Below are 14,610 nucleotides of genomic sequence, written 5' to 3'. Positions count from 1 at the left end.
CTATTGTTTGCACTTCTGTCACTGACTGTAAACAGTTCTGAGTCACAGCTTATTGGCTGTACCGTTTAGATTTATCCTAATTACCTAAATGTTATGGCACCCAGTACTAGGTGAGAGAGAAACGGTATTTCAATTTTCTGTATGTCCTGCACATATGGTGAATTGACAGTAAAATCCTTGAACCTTGAACTTTGAGATCATCTGCCCCCCAGTCATCTCTCCTTCCTTGCTTCAAATTTCACTCAACTGTGCATTTTTCCTCTCCCAGGTGGACTTTTTCATGCTTTACACATATTTCTGTCTTTCTTTGTTCATTCAGATGCTGAGGAGGAGGGGGAGCTGGAACCAGCCAAGGAGCTGATTCAACCAATAGCGGAGAAGCTCATGGCCAAGTACAAGGCCAAGGAGGAGGAGATGCCGCTATTATTTTTTGTGGCTGGAGAGGTGAGAGAAACTACTTGAGGCCGCTTGACACCTAGCTTATACTCACCGTTCTCACCCATGCACCCAGTGGCACGCGCCAAATATGACATCACAATTGGTGTCGTTTAGGCCGGTTTGCGCCCCTCCCAATTTTTGTCACTTGACGCGCACCATCTGCAGCGCAAGGCTGGAAAACTGGGAAATGGATGAGGTGGGGGCAAAAGTGTGTGAGTAGGTTAACCTCTGCAGATATCTGTATGACCCTGTACAGACATCTATGGCTTGGCTAGGTAGAAAGCTAGCTAGCTACAACACATGTTGTTTACTATACAAATGTGCATTCAGCTGTTCTGTAGTTTCAATGTCTTCTGGCTGCTAGCTGCAGAACGTGGTTCCTGTACTACATCTACTACTATTCCAGTACTGTAGATTGTGTCTTTCTCAGCAGTGACACCTGTCAACTGATGCTGGATTTTTCAGGCCAATACCTACAGTCGCATAAACCTGATAGTAATTTAGCAGCTGATAAAAATTTCTGTTACACAGAAACAAACATTTTGATTGGGACCCCTAAAAGCACCGTGTTTGCAGTTTACCCCTCGGGCGGAGTTGAAAAATAATGTCGTCGGCATCATCTGGTGGACAGTCTGGTGCTGATGCTGTAGTGTACAGTGGGTTGTTAGAGCTTTTTCACTGAAAAACCATAAAACCAAAACATTGATCTAAAAGACACAAATTCTCTATAGAGCTGAGGGAAACTGTGTTGGGTGAAAATGATCTGTGGGGTTGTCTTTTGATCCAGTGCGGTTTTTACAGCTGTTTTAAATGATGTGAAGTGCTGTACAAAGATTATTTAAAGAGACCCATTTAAGCAATCCATATAAAAAACAAAAGGGAACCAAAAATCAGTAATAACCTTCCATCATATCTTAATTGCAGTTTCTTGTTATCTGCCTACAGATACACTCAGGATTTAATCACATATTCTAAGTCTCTGGTTTGTATCCGCACTCAACACCTTGGCAACTGTCAGAATTACAGCATTAAAGACCCATCTTTTAGCTGCTTTATAGTGTCTTGCAAGAGAACCACTCACTCCTATCCATGACCCACAGTTCAAGCATGTGCTTCTGTCACCATGGGTAAAACCAGAGTGTGTCAGCAGATATTCTCTACTTGCTCACACTGCCTCCCCCTCATCCTTGCATCTCCTGCTCCATCTCTGTCTTTGTCTTCCCTGTGTGGGACAAACCATGGAGTTTTCATTACTCTTGTTATCACATGCTGTTCCACCTCGACCTTTCCAGAAGTGGTGAATTTAACAGCAGCAGACATAATTACCAGATTAGCTACCTCTCATCAGTTCGCTTGCTCTCTGCCCTCTAGCTCCCTTTGCTCCCAGTTCTCTTTCTGGGAGGACAACTCTGATTTCTCCTGTTACACACCAAAGTGCGGGCTCAGGTTTCGGCTATGGGGCTTTTTGTACATGTGCTAAGTGTGTGTGTGTGGGTGTGTGTATGTGTATGTGTATGCAGCGGCACTCCGCCCTGATGTCAGCCTTGAAATGACACTTGTATACGTACACAAAACAAGAACAGCTCTTGACATGATACTGTTTTGTGTGCAGTGTCTGTGTGCCAATATTTATTTGACCTAACACAAAGAAGCATTCTTGCAATGGAGGACTGCATTGATTCAGTGGATTGTTGTGTTATAGCTGCAGTCTAGGTTTGCTTTTCTCCCCATGTGGCACACATGCTAAGCCAGATATCCTTACAACCGTGTAGCATAGGTATAATTTCCCCACTCTAGTTCAGACTGGGGTCATGGTCGGATATCACTTCCCTTTTCAGGCTTTGGGCTCAGACTCCTGCGTTCGCCCTGGTAGCTGCATGCTCCCTGCCAGGCCAGCTGCTGGGTTTTCTGTGTCCATGAGACAGCAGTATGTTGGCAGTCTCTCTAGGGGAGGCCAGGCTGGGCAAAGTGATACAAGCTCTTCTTACCCTACTGAGAAGACCACACCAGTGTAGTATATTATAAAGAAAGGAATATCTGTTCTTTTATTTCTACCATGTGCTGGTTGTTGCATGCAAAATGAGATCTGGTGGTATTATCCAATCACATAAGAATTTAACTGATTTATTTGTGGCAAGCAGCAGTGACTGTTGCCTGTGAATCTGCTCTTCCAAGCTTTCTCTTCCTGTGCTTGATTTTGTGTGAATGTGTGTCCCAAAAGAGAAACAATGGCTTCACCCTTGGATTACAGTAGGTTGCATAAACACTCCAAGGCTGCCCTTTAAGCAAATGCTCAAGTCTAAACACTCGGTTTCTTTCTTCTTCTCTGTTTTTGATGAAATACAGAGAAGAAAAAGTTTCTGTGACAGTTATTAATAATAATTATATTTTTAGCCATGCCATTGGAAGTCTTAGCTCACTTTGGTCCACACTGAAGTGTCATAAAACCTTTTGGGTGGTTTGCCATGAACATTTGTACAGACATTTAAAGGTTTTGAAGGATGAATCGTAATGACTTTGAAAATCCTATTGATATTTCTTCCAGCACTACTGTGAAATCACATTTAGAGCTGAAATAATTAGTTGTTTGAATAATTGTCTTGTTTTTCAAGCAAAGAAATAATAACAATTGGGAAAAATTGCTTCTGTTTTTTGGTCTTACATTAATAATTTGAATATTTTGGACTACATTTGCAAGAGATTTCATGACTTTTCCCGTTTACTCATCTGCGGTTTTGAGTGAAATGTCTCGGCAGCCATTAAATGAATTAGCATGAAAGTTCGTAGAGACATTTTTATCCCCAGCAGGATGTTCTGTATCACTGTGGTGGTTACTTGTCCTATAGTGCCATCCTCAGGTCAAGGTTTTAGTGTGTGCGCAGTTCCAAGATTTATGACCAAATAACCTGCCAGCCAAACTTATAACGTTCCCATGAGCCTCAGCTGTTTAGTGCAAATTAGCATGACTTAGCATGAACCTTGTAAACATTATATTTACTAAATATAACACGTTAACTTTGTCATTTTATGTTAGCATTTAGCTCACAGCTAAGAGTTGCTAGTATATCATGTAGACATTTAATATTGCTTAGTTCTAAACATATATTTACTCAGAAAAAAAACATTGTTTTGACTGTAAGCCACCCTTAACAATTAACAATCGGATATATTATTCTATTTTCAAACGGTGTCAATATTTTAAAATGAGTATGGGTATTTAGCTCATGAGGAGTGCAGCTCTATTTCTTTTTATGTGGGATCACAAAGAATTTGTGGTTTTATCACTATTTTTATCGTGGACTAACGGTTAGGTTCTTCACTTGTTTAAATCTGCTGGCTGTTGATCACACATTTGTACACATCAGGCAAGAATGTTTCCACTTTCAGCATTATAAACTGAGGAGCATTTACTGTTGAGAATATCCAAAATTTCACAATGATTGAGTGTTCCTTGGGACATCAAAGCTGGCCAGTGAGATGAACGCAGCTCAGAGGCCAGCAAGGCCACATGGTTAACATGCTGAGCCTTATCAGGACTAGCGTAGAGGCCCTTTGTCTTTTTTGTTCTGAGCTTAGCTGAGCTGTGGGGGTCTGCACCTCACGCGAAGCTATTTACGCAAGCAGGGAAGCCACACAAACTTTCTACGAAGGCAAGAACTGATGCAGAGATTATATCTTCTCATATAGGAGAAGCTGAAAAGGCCACAGGGACAGACTGTGGGATTGTATCACAGAATGGCTGAAAGGGAAGGCTTTTGTTTGTAGCAGGAGAATGCTGCAGTATTTCGCTTGTAAAAACATTCTTTACTGACAGCTGACATCTGTTAGTATTAAGTGGTCAATGTGTGGTGATTGTGCAGCATAATAAAATGGGCTGCTTTTGGAAGTTGGCTGCCTACAACAAAATACCACACTGCATCTCATCTGTTCCATCTGTTAGTGGTTTGCAAAGCAGGGGTCACAGACTTCATCTTGGTGTAGCCCGTGCATCCTTTTTAGGTAGCAGCCCGGCCCAGATGTTGAATGAACAGCCTGAGAGGTGATTGTGTGATTTGATCTGTTTAGCAAGAATAGCTTTTACTTTCCTGATAAAAGGAAGTCATAATAAATAGGCTGAATGGAGGGAATGCTTGAGTGTTATATGTAGGTGGAAATCCATCTTCAAGTTTGTTTTGACAAAACTCACACTATAAATCAGTAAATGTATCAGTACATCAGAGTCACTGCCTCCACGAGAAGTTCAGTTCTTTGTTGTAGTGCCACCTTCTGGTCCTCTCTGCTTAGCTCTGCCTTCTCAACATAATCTTTTCCATATGAAATTGATTTTTAATCTTTGCAAGTCTCCCTTTGAGCCAGCATACTGAGGGGAAATCAGGTCATGCTGTCATGAAGAATAAGATTATGGTAGCTATACACAACTGTGTGACCTCAAAACAAAACACATGAAATCCCTTTTGACTTGGAGAACATGCGGGACTATAACAATGGCTCTCTCTCAGAAGCACTCCCAGCTGTAAGTAAAGCTGAGTTACAAAGCAGTGTGATTTCTTATTGAGCCTCCATAATTAATAGCTCTTTCAAGCTTGCTTGGAAGTTGTTGAAAGGCTGTCGGGTAGCAAGTCTTCTGTTACCTACTGTACAGCTATAGGAGTTGTAATCCTGACTTGTTATAGGGTGCAAGGTGACATCAAGCCTCAGGCAGAACATGGGTGAAGCCCTTTTTAAAATGACTGCAAACAAATAAAAGTGGAATTCCCACTAGATCAAGCTTGAACATACTCCTTCACTCTGTCTGCTGCTCTCTCACCTGCCCATATGTACAGCACTGTTCAGTTGCTCTGTGATGAGACCTGCATCTGATGGGAGTGAGCTTTTGAAAATGTTAGGAAGCAACTAGGTGGGGACCTGACAACATCCTGCCCTTCAACAGAGCAAGATGTGTGACTGAGTACCGGCTTTCAGGTCTCTGTGGGCAGCCTGCAGGAACACAGTGGAGAGGAGTTTATTATTGTTACTGCTAAAGACTCCGCTAGGCAGGTCTGAATTACAGTCCAATCTTAACATGGTACAGCTCAACTGAAGGGCCCCGTGTGACGAACTGATGATCAGCAGAGAAATGTGCAGTAATGCAAATGTCATGTGAGCATGGGCAGATTATGAGATGGTATAAATCTATATTCTTACTTCTCATGGTACTTTATTTAAATGATTTAAAGAGTGCTAAAGATCTCATGTTGTTCACTTATTTGCATGAAAACAAGACAAAATAATAGCTACTCACAACTGGTCTGTGCATGTGACAAATACACAGCTGTAATCACACACCGGTCAGTGTATTTTTCTTTTTTCTCCGTCTCTTTCACTACAGGATGACATGAGTGATTCCCTGCGAGACTACACTAACCTCCCAGAAGCGGCACCTCTGCTCCCTATCCTGGACATGTTGGCCCGTGCCAAGTACGTTCGCGATGTTGAGGAGATTACGCCGACTGTAGTGGAGCAGTTTGTCAGCGACTTCCTGGCTGAAAAACTCAAACCAGACCCCATCTAAGGAGGAAGTCCAAATGTAAATTGGACATAATGTATGGGGCTCACTCCATCACTAAACCCTGACCTGTTGCTATGCCCCTCACCCTTCCCAGCCTCCCACTCCCCCGTCTGTTAGAGACATGTCTCACTTGTTAGAGACATGTCTCACATGTCTGACATTTTAACTGTTTTTGTTTGTTTTTTTTAGACATGTTCCTCTTTTCATGGAGTCCTCTTTCTCCTGTGGTGCCTTGCATTGACTAGAGTCCCAACACTAATGTATATGTTTTTCTTTTTTTCCACACAATAGCATTTCTACATAGAGAAACCCAGATAATTACCCAGTGGACCTACTTACTTGTTCTGATGCTTTGCTTTCTTTGCATTTTGTCTGCCAGATCCCTGTTTTTCTTTCCTAAAATCTCTGAAAATGTATTTGTAATTCACATGTACGCTTACATGTAAATGTGCTAAACCTCAGTCGGATGTAGATGTAAGCCTTTATGTCCCTATTTAAAGAAAGGAAGAACCAGTGACAGGGGCACGTACAGTAAAGATCATGTTCTACTTGCCTGTAACAGACCAGTGACTGGTGTTTGAAAACCCATGTGTCTTGTTGTGTGTGTATGTGAGTGAAAGTCATCTCCAGCCAGTTGTTAATGGATGATTCTCATCTCAAAAGTCATTATGAGGATTTTCTGTGAAGGTCCCCTAATGAAAAGGCCGGGTTATTTCTGAAGGCACAAAAATGGCATTTGAAAAGTGCTGAATGTGTAAATCCTTTTATTCTATTACTTCAGTCAAGACTTCGCACACCCATAAAAAATTCACTGGCAAGCACAAAGTTCTGTTTATGTTAGGTTTTCTCAATAAAGTTAGCTCTTGGATATGTAAAATACAAACAGTGCATGTCTCTTTGTTAGTTATTTCAGTAAGACTCATGGGCTCAAAGAAACTGAAAGTAAATGTTGCATTTATTATGCAGGTTTTGTTCATGTGCAAACTACAGGTGACGTTGCACTTTATACCACTGTATGTGTGTGCTGGGGGTGGGGGTGGGGGGTGTATTTACATAGATATTGTGGCTGCAGATACTGAGTAGCATATTAACACAAGACTGACATGGTGAGTTTTGGACTTCATAAAAAAATAAATGTGCCTTAAGTGCATACACCTATTAAAGGCTCTTAAGGATTCTACAAATATACACTGGTCAAAAAAAGTAAGGGACCACAAAACAAATTTTTCAAGTTTAAAACCTTTACAAATGTACACTGCGTAATTTCTGCAGAACAAAATGGCTTGGCAACAGTCAAAGGAAACCAAAATCATTAACCCATGGAGGGCTACATTCAAAATCACACTGATAAAGTGAAAATTTGAAATCACAGGCTCATCCAAGTTGTGTGAATTTCATCTCAACTCATAATGTAACTCAGAAGTGTGTGTGGCCCTCGCATCCCTGTATACACTCCCGACAACATCTGGACATGCTCCTCATGAGTCGGTGGATTGTGTCCTGGACGATCTCCTCCCAGACCTGGATCAGGGCTTCAGTGAGCTCCAGGAGAGTCTGTGGTGGTACTTGGTGGCGTTGGACGCCCATCTGTACTCATTTGGATTTAGGACAGGGGAACCTGAGGACCAGTCAACTGTATCGATGCCTTTGTCATCCAAGAAGTGCCATTACACTCTGGCAGCAACAGTGAAATCATGTCATATGCAGACCACCTAATGGACCCTTTTCACATGACATCACACAACGGCCATTGTTCCTCCAATGTGTGTATCCTCACTTCTGTTGGCCAGTGTAATCATACAGCTGCCACAGACACTGGATGATGTTTAACAGATTAGGGATTATTTATTGTGTTACCAGCTAGGACTCCCCTTTAAGAGCTTATGGTCGTGACTGAGAGATGGGAAGCTATGCTACAAGCGGTCAGTGCAGTAATGTGTGCTACTAACCAGTGGAAAAAAGTTACACTAACTTTAGCTTAACAAGCATCTAGATAAGTTTTCAGTGCAGTATACAAAGCATAAGAGGACAAATATGTTCACTGACAAGGCAGAAAAAAATTCCTGTTCAAGTAAAGTTATCTCTGGCTCTTCTCCAACAACAATTTCAAAGAGCCATTTTAAAGTTATTCAGGAGATTCTTCTCATTTCAGATCAGACTATAAAAATGTTGTTACACCAAACTGTCTGGTTTCAAGTTCTCAAATATGAGAATTTGCTCCTCGGCTTTGCTACCTATGGTAGTACACTGACAATCCTGTGGGTTTGGACTGATGGCTGGATACAACTTTGAACCACACTAGGAAACTTTGATAACCAGTTTCATTATGTTGTGAAATTTTATAGAGACAATTATTAACTGAGGGAAACCAGCAGATAAATGAATGAATTGAGTCACACTTCTAAATCCCCAGTTGAAGTTTATTATCAGCACAACAGGATATAGGATGTTAAACATAGGTTATTCCTGTAAAATACACACTTTAAGTCACACTGGCATATTTAGACTGAACATTATGAAAACTACCTCTCAGCTTGAGACTTCAGTTTCTTTTCAGATGTCTGCATTAGTTTTAACAGTTGCTTCCTGCCCTCAAACAAAAGAATACTTGCTGCCATGGCTGAGTTCAAGCTGTCCATATCAGGAACAACAGGTATAAAGAGCCTGTGACCTGCAGTTTTCTCAGCCAACTGCACTGCTTCTACACTCAGACCATGGGTCTCTCCACCAATCACAAGAGCAGTGGGACTCTGAGCCCAGCTCTCATGGTACCGCTTGGCGTCCACTCTGGGGAGTGATAGTCCCTCATCTTCAGATTCCCACTCAGAGTCATAGTCTTTTTCCTTGTTGATTTGTGAATCTTCTGTCTCTCTACTTCTGCCAGCGTCGCAGCTGCTGTCGGCTACATGGACAGTCACAGGTGTAGGGAGATGATTCTCAATGTCATCCCAGTTTAGACTAGGAAAGATGGGAAGGCGGAAATGGGCGCCCATTGCTGCACGAAGAACTTTAGGCTCCCAAGCATCAACACAACCTGACAGCGGGAAAAAAAGTGAACAGATCTGATAAACCACAAGCAATGAAGCCAAGCCATCTTGAAGGGGTGGAGTTCATTTGTTCACAGCTTTAAATGATAAAATGAGCATACCCTTGGTGAGCAGGACATTATGGCAACCAGCAGCAGCAGCAGATCGCAACATAGTTCCAAGGTTCCCAGGGTCTCGGATGTTGTCACATATCAAACTCAAAGGCACAGAATGGCCTCTGTTTGCGAAGTTCAACCGTGACGGGTCTGGACGAGAAAATATGGCTGTAGAGGAAGAAGTAGTCAGCAGCAGCACAAAGCTTTATAACAAAGCTTTATAACAGTTTAAAACCAAAAATGTGTTTGTTACCTATTACCCCTTGTGGGGCCACCAGGTCAGACCAAATTTTGATATCCTCAAACTTGACTTTAACTAGAGTGGCCCTTTTCAGCTTGTCTAAGGGCAACTCTCGGAGTCGATCCACCATACTGAAAAACACCGTCTGTGGGCTGGCACCAGCATCCAGGGCATCACAGATCAAACGCCTGCCCTCCAGGACAATTTTACCCTGGTGCTCCCGAAACGTCCTGGAACGAGCAACACTGACTAACCTCCTGCAGGACAGATGTAGGGAGAGGCAGAGTGAGAGTACAGACAGTGTGACATGAAAAATGATCAGAATTGTGATTATTATTTTGGAAACTGTGTGAATTTTAGGAAGCCATTATGTTCCACAACAACTGAAACAGAAAATGTCAAGTTGAATGGCCGGCATTCAAAGCTTCATTTAAGTAAATATATGGAAGTACTAAAAGCAAATTGTACTTAATGAGTCCATGGCATGCTTTTCCTTGTTTTCTAACTTATCTACAATGTTACAACGATGAATTATCATCTTAGACATGACCTAAAGCTCAAAAAAATGGAGGTGTATGTATGTTCTAGTACTTCTATACAGAAGCAACTCGGGTTTATACATGTCTCACAAACTCGCGCTCGGAAGACTTTTTTTCTAACAAAATTAAGTAAGGATTTCCTTGAATGGTCATAATCTCCAGGCAGTTGTGTGTTCATGTGAGCTTGCCTGACATCCGCCTGTGGCATTGTGAAAGTGGAATTTTTGGACTGCTCAGTTTTGTGGATCTATTTTACCTCTGCTGCTGCACTGTGACCAGAGGATATGGAGAAAAATACAGGTACTGAGGTTACTGCATGTCCAGGAATGTTCCTGGGACTCGCTGTTTTACCTGACTGGGTCTAACCTACAAGCAGCTGGCCTGTGAAGCCCCCTGGGGTGGTGAATGATCAGCTCATCAATGCTGGATTCCTCTGAAGTACAGTACCCGTTTGTTTTGTAAGGAACTGCCAACCCTACCTTTAACTTGTTCACACTGCTGGGTATTTTAGATCTAAAATAATGTAAACATTAGATGTTTTCTAATCCAGAAAGCAAGCAAGGTGGGATGGCCAAGCAGACCCCCCAGAAGCCACAGGTTTACCCTATATGCTTTGTCAAAAATATCAGATTAATCACTAATAAATCCACTGAAGTACATGAACAATCCTCCATCTTGTAGAGATTCGAAATCTATTGTAAAGGCCTAAACTGTTTCAATTTATATTAAGCGCACTTGTTATGTTTTATCAAACTGCTTAATTTTCTGTTCTACGTGTGAAGTAATTAACACACAAAACCTCTGAAAAGGTAGTATTAGGCCTATACAATAATAGAGCAAATGTACTGTAAGGTTGTGACAATTATTTTAACTGACTGGTGTATAAAATGTCAGGAAACAGTGGACAATGACCACCATAATTCCCTGAAGCCCCAGGTAAGGTTTTGATTGTTTTTTTTATGATCTAAATGTAGTAGGGGTCAATAAGGGTCCTAACTAACACGGTGTCCCACTACTTTCTAGTGATAAAATATGATTAACCATTTTGAGTTTTTCCTTCGAATTCCAGTGTTCTGCCCTGAGACAATCACTAATAAATCACCGCTGCCTTCATGCAGTGCTGCTTACGCCAATCTCTTGTCTCCAGGGAAAGCCCTCTCGAAGTGCAGTCCATCAATTTGGTCCTTTGTAACAACGTGGGCATGTTGTGTAGTTGATCGCACATTACTCTTCGCTTTGATAAAACCACTTTCTTCGTCATGCTTTGCTGTAGATGTGACTTTCACCTCCTTCCCTTTCTTCCTGACATCTTGCTCTGCAGGTCGACCCTGGGTTGGCGGGGCCTTGACCACTTTTCCCGTTTCGGTATCTGAAAACAATACCCTGACAGGTTTCCTCCTCAGTCCGCGTACATACCGTTGTGACTTCACAATTATACCATTTCCCCTTGTTAGAAAAGCACCAAGCTCAATGGGGAAAAGACACAACACACTCCTCATGTAGGCAGCCATTTTTGCCCCATCTCTTCTTCTCTGGTGTAATAGATTGGTATACTAGCGCCCCTAGTTGTAGCTTTGCTGATACTACACCTGCGTGTTTAAATTTCATTTAGCTCATCGATTAACAATATATTCATTGGCAAAAATACGTTAGCAGACAAATTACATCGGGTTTTCTTTGTTTCTTTGTTATTCAGCATGTTAAAGGTAATGCTTAACTGTAAAACGCGAGAATGTGAGAATTGAGCATACATAGTTTTCTTAAATTTGATTTTTGAGAAAGGTCGTTGCACCATTATAATAACTATTTTTATTTTGAGCATCTGATATCATATCTAGTTGTATTTGCATTTTATTTACTTATTTTGCAAAGCCATTATACTGACTTTTTTTTTTTTTTAAGTCGGCGATAGAAAAATCGAACACCCAGGAAGCTTAATCGCGCCCCTCCACGTCGAGTTATAGACGCCATCATGGCTTTGAGGCGAGCTCTACATTTTGTTTTCAAAGTTGGTGACAGGGCCAAAACAGCCACATTTTACCGGGATGTTTTGGGCATGAAGGTATTTTTCAGCGTTTCGTGTAATGGCCAGATGTGACTGGTGGTGATCAACCACAGTCTTGCACAGCGTTACGTAGACAATTTCTCTTCTGCCACACACCTGAAACTCGAGTGTGGTTGCATGCTTAATGCCCATTATCTTGTCCCTTCTTATCTGTTTCAGGTTTTACGCCACGAAGAGTTTGAGGAAGGCTGCAAAGCAGCATGCAATGGGTATATATATATATATATATATTTCAAAAATAACTGAACCTTGTACTCGCAGAGTAGGCTACAGCTCTGCATAACAGTTGTTATGAGCTGTTAATATCCCAATACTGACCATTGCCATTTTTCTGTTAATACAGTCCCTACGATGGAAAATGGAGCAAGACAATGGTCGGCTTTGGTCCAGAAGATGACCATTTTGTGGCTGAACTGACATATAATTATGGTGTGGGAGGGTATCAACTCGGCAACGACTTCTTGGTGCGTGACAGTTTATTTGGACACTGCACAGAGGACAACGGTGTACATAGGCCTACGCTTCAAGAGCATTGAAAAAAAGCTATTGTTATTCATGTTCTGGCTTTAGGGGCTCACTCTGCAGTCGAGCCAAGCTGTCAGCAACGCTAAACGTCTGGGGTGGCCCCTCACTGAGGTAGGAGAGGCTCTATATCTGACCCAAGCCCCAGGAGGGTATCCTTTCTACCTGGTGGACAAAGAGCAGCCTCCCACTGGTGAGTGGCTCAGGCTGCATTCATGCATCGTCCGGCATGACATTATCATTGTAAATTATCCAGTGCAATTAAAATGTTTGTAATTCTGTCAGATGGTAGCAAGTAAAATACAGATGCAAAGAGCTGCTTGGTTTAACATGTATTTACAGTAATATTTATTTATGTTTGGCCACTGGACAGACACTGCACAAAGTAAGCACAGCTTAATGATTAAACAACTAATTTAATCATTTAAAAAATAAAAATAATTATTAGCTGCTGCCCTAAAGCCTTTGAGTATGTTTGACAAAAATATAAAATAAAATGACTGCATCATTGACCTGTCCAGGGTGTACCAAACCTCTTGCCCGATCTCAGCTAGAACTGGCTCCAGCCCCCCTTAACCCTCTTTGGGATAAGTGGTATAGATAATGGATGGATGGATAACATCATGATTGTTCATCTGTTTGTTTGTTTATCTGACTCATGGCTGCTTAGCTTTATCATATTTTAAATAGTAAATGACAAAAACGTTGCAATGCAAGACAGTGCATATGACCATGTGCTTCATGCACACAGCTTTTTGTACAGAGCTGAAGACACATGAGCAAGTGCAATCTGGTCAGATGGTTAGTATTCAGCAACAAGCGTTTAGTGAAGTCACTGTAGGAGTTCAGCACTCTGAACTTTTTTTACCACAGGTCTGTAACCTGTGATCTTTTGTTTGCAGACCCTGTTCAGAAGGTTTGTCTTGCTGTATCAGACCTCCAGAAATCAACCCACTACTGGTCTACACTCTTAGGAATGAAGGTGATGGACAGGAATGAGGAAAAGAAAACAGTGCTGATGGGATTCTCAGACACACAAGTGAGTCAAGTCTCAACAAAACAGAATAAATGTTTGCTTTGTTTTCAGACTTGAAGGAGTTATAAATTGATATACTATTAATTTTCATATTGTTTGTTTATTTTGTGTCAGTGGCTGAAGAATATATTTTAATGTACATGATTTCATGATGTATACCTTTATGTTTGTGCAGTGCAAACTGGAGCTCCTTGATATTGGTGGGCCAGTAAATCATGGAACAGCCTTTGGGAGAATTGCATTTTCGTGCCCACGGGAGCAAGTAAAATATGTTTTCATGAATAAATCTTTCTAAATCCTTTAGAAACAATATCATTCATTATTATCATAAATGTAATATATATTGATGACATTCCTCAGCTGCCTGACCTCGAAGCCTTGATGAAAAAAGAAAATCAGAAAGTTCTCACTCCATTAGTCAGCCTGGACACTCCTGGAAAGGCCACAGTAGAAGTGGTTATTTTGGCTGACCCAGTAAGTGCATTACCTAAATAATGTTTAACTCATGTGGAATGAGTCCAGTCAAAAACTGCATAATAGGCCTGTTTGTTGTAGGATGGCCATGAGATATGCTTTGTGGGAGATGAGGCTTTCAGGCAGCTGTCTGTTGTGGAGCCCAAAGGAGATGACTTACTCAATAAGGTTGGTGTTTCTCCAACATTTTACTTTCTACATTAAATATGCAACATGTGTTTAATAGTCACTGTCAGTGCTCTTCATGCTTCTTAACCTGTTTTCAGGCTATGTCCGATGATAAAAGCGATGAGTGGTTTGCCAAGCACAACAGGCAGAAAGCTGCTGCGTGAGATGGAGAATGTTGAAAACTGTGCACCATCAGTTTCTCACCAGTTCAGATGATGATGATGAGATGATGCACATCTTTAGTGTAAATGTTTTTGTAATATATCCTTCAGCTGGCAGTGTGAGATTTACTAACCCCTGGAAGCATGCCATGTATTGCAGTTGCATTGACAGCACTTTGTAAAAGGACCACTTATTTGATTTGATGGATGGTTTTTGAATAAACATGATTTCTATAAAGCAGTGGGGAAAATGTGTTTCTTATTCCTAAAAGTTAA

The 14,610-nt window shown here is 41.4% G+C and overlaps 3 protein-coding genes across 3 annotated transcripts in view; 2 read left to right on the top strand and 1 right to left on the bottom strand.

Moving 5' to 3' along the window:
• nxn (nucleoredoxin) overlaps window positions 1–6,864 on the top strand; it is a 58,464-nt gene extending 51,600 nt beyond the window's left edge. The window contains exons 7-8 of the mRNA XM_020620707.1: window positions 320–444; window positions 5,807–6,864. Of these exons, the coding sequence (XP_020476363.1) occupies window positions 320–444; window positions 5,807–5,989 (308 nt within the window). The 3' untranslated portion in view covers window positions 5,990–6,864. The remainder of the gene's footprint in view (window positions 1–319; window positions 445–5,806) is intronic.
• A 1,532-nt stretch (window positions 6,865–8,396) lies between these two features.
• mrm3a (mitochondrial rRNA methyltransferase 3a) lies at window positions 8,397–11,487 on the bottom strand. Its single transcript, XM_020620706.1, has 4 exons — window positions 11,037–11,487; window positions 9,382–9,626; window positions 9,135–9,296; window positions 8,397–9,020 (listed from the first exon to the last, which is right to left on the bottom strand). The coding sequence occupies exons 1-4, from the start codon at window positions 11,417–11,419 to the stop codon at window positions 8,509–8,511; spliced, it is 1,302 nt and encodes a 433-aa protein (XP_020476362.1). The 5' UTR covers window positions 11,420–11,487; the 3' UTR covers window positions 8,397–8,508.
• Window positions 11,488–11,824: 337 nt separating this feature from the next.
• On the top strand, window positions 11,825–14,575 carry glod4 (glyoxalase domain containing 4). Its single transcript, XM_020620708.1, has 9 exons — window positions 11,825–11,970; window positions 12,133–12,182; window positions 12,317–12,437; window positions 12,544–12,688; window positions 13,398–13,534; window positions 13,707–13,793; window positions 13,892–14,005; window positions 14,087–14,173; window positions 14,272–14,575. The coding sequence occupies exons 1-9, from the start codon at window positions 11,881–11,883 to the stop codon at window positions 14,335–14,337; spliced, it is 897 nt and encodes a 298-aa protein (XP_020476364.1). The 5' UTR covers window positions 11,825–11,880; the 3' UTR covers window positions 14,338–14,575.
• Window positions 14,576–14,610: the final 35 nt, after the last annotated feature.

Source organism: Monopterus albus, unplaced genomic scaffold, assembly GCF_001952655.1.
Source record: "Monopterus albus unplaced genomic scaffold, M_albus_1.0 scaffold246.1, whole genome shotgun sequence".
NCBI lineage: Eukaryota > Metazoa > Chordata > Actinopteri > Synbranchiformes > Synbranchidae > Monopterus > Monopterus albus.
This window is presented reverse-complemented; position numbering and strand designations above follow the sequence as displayed.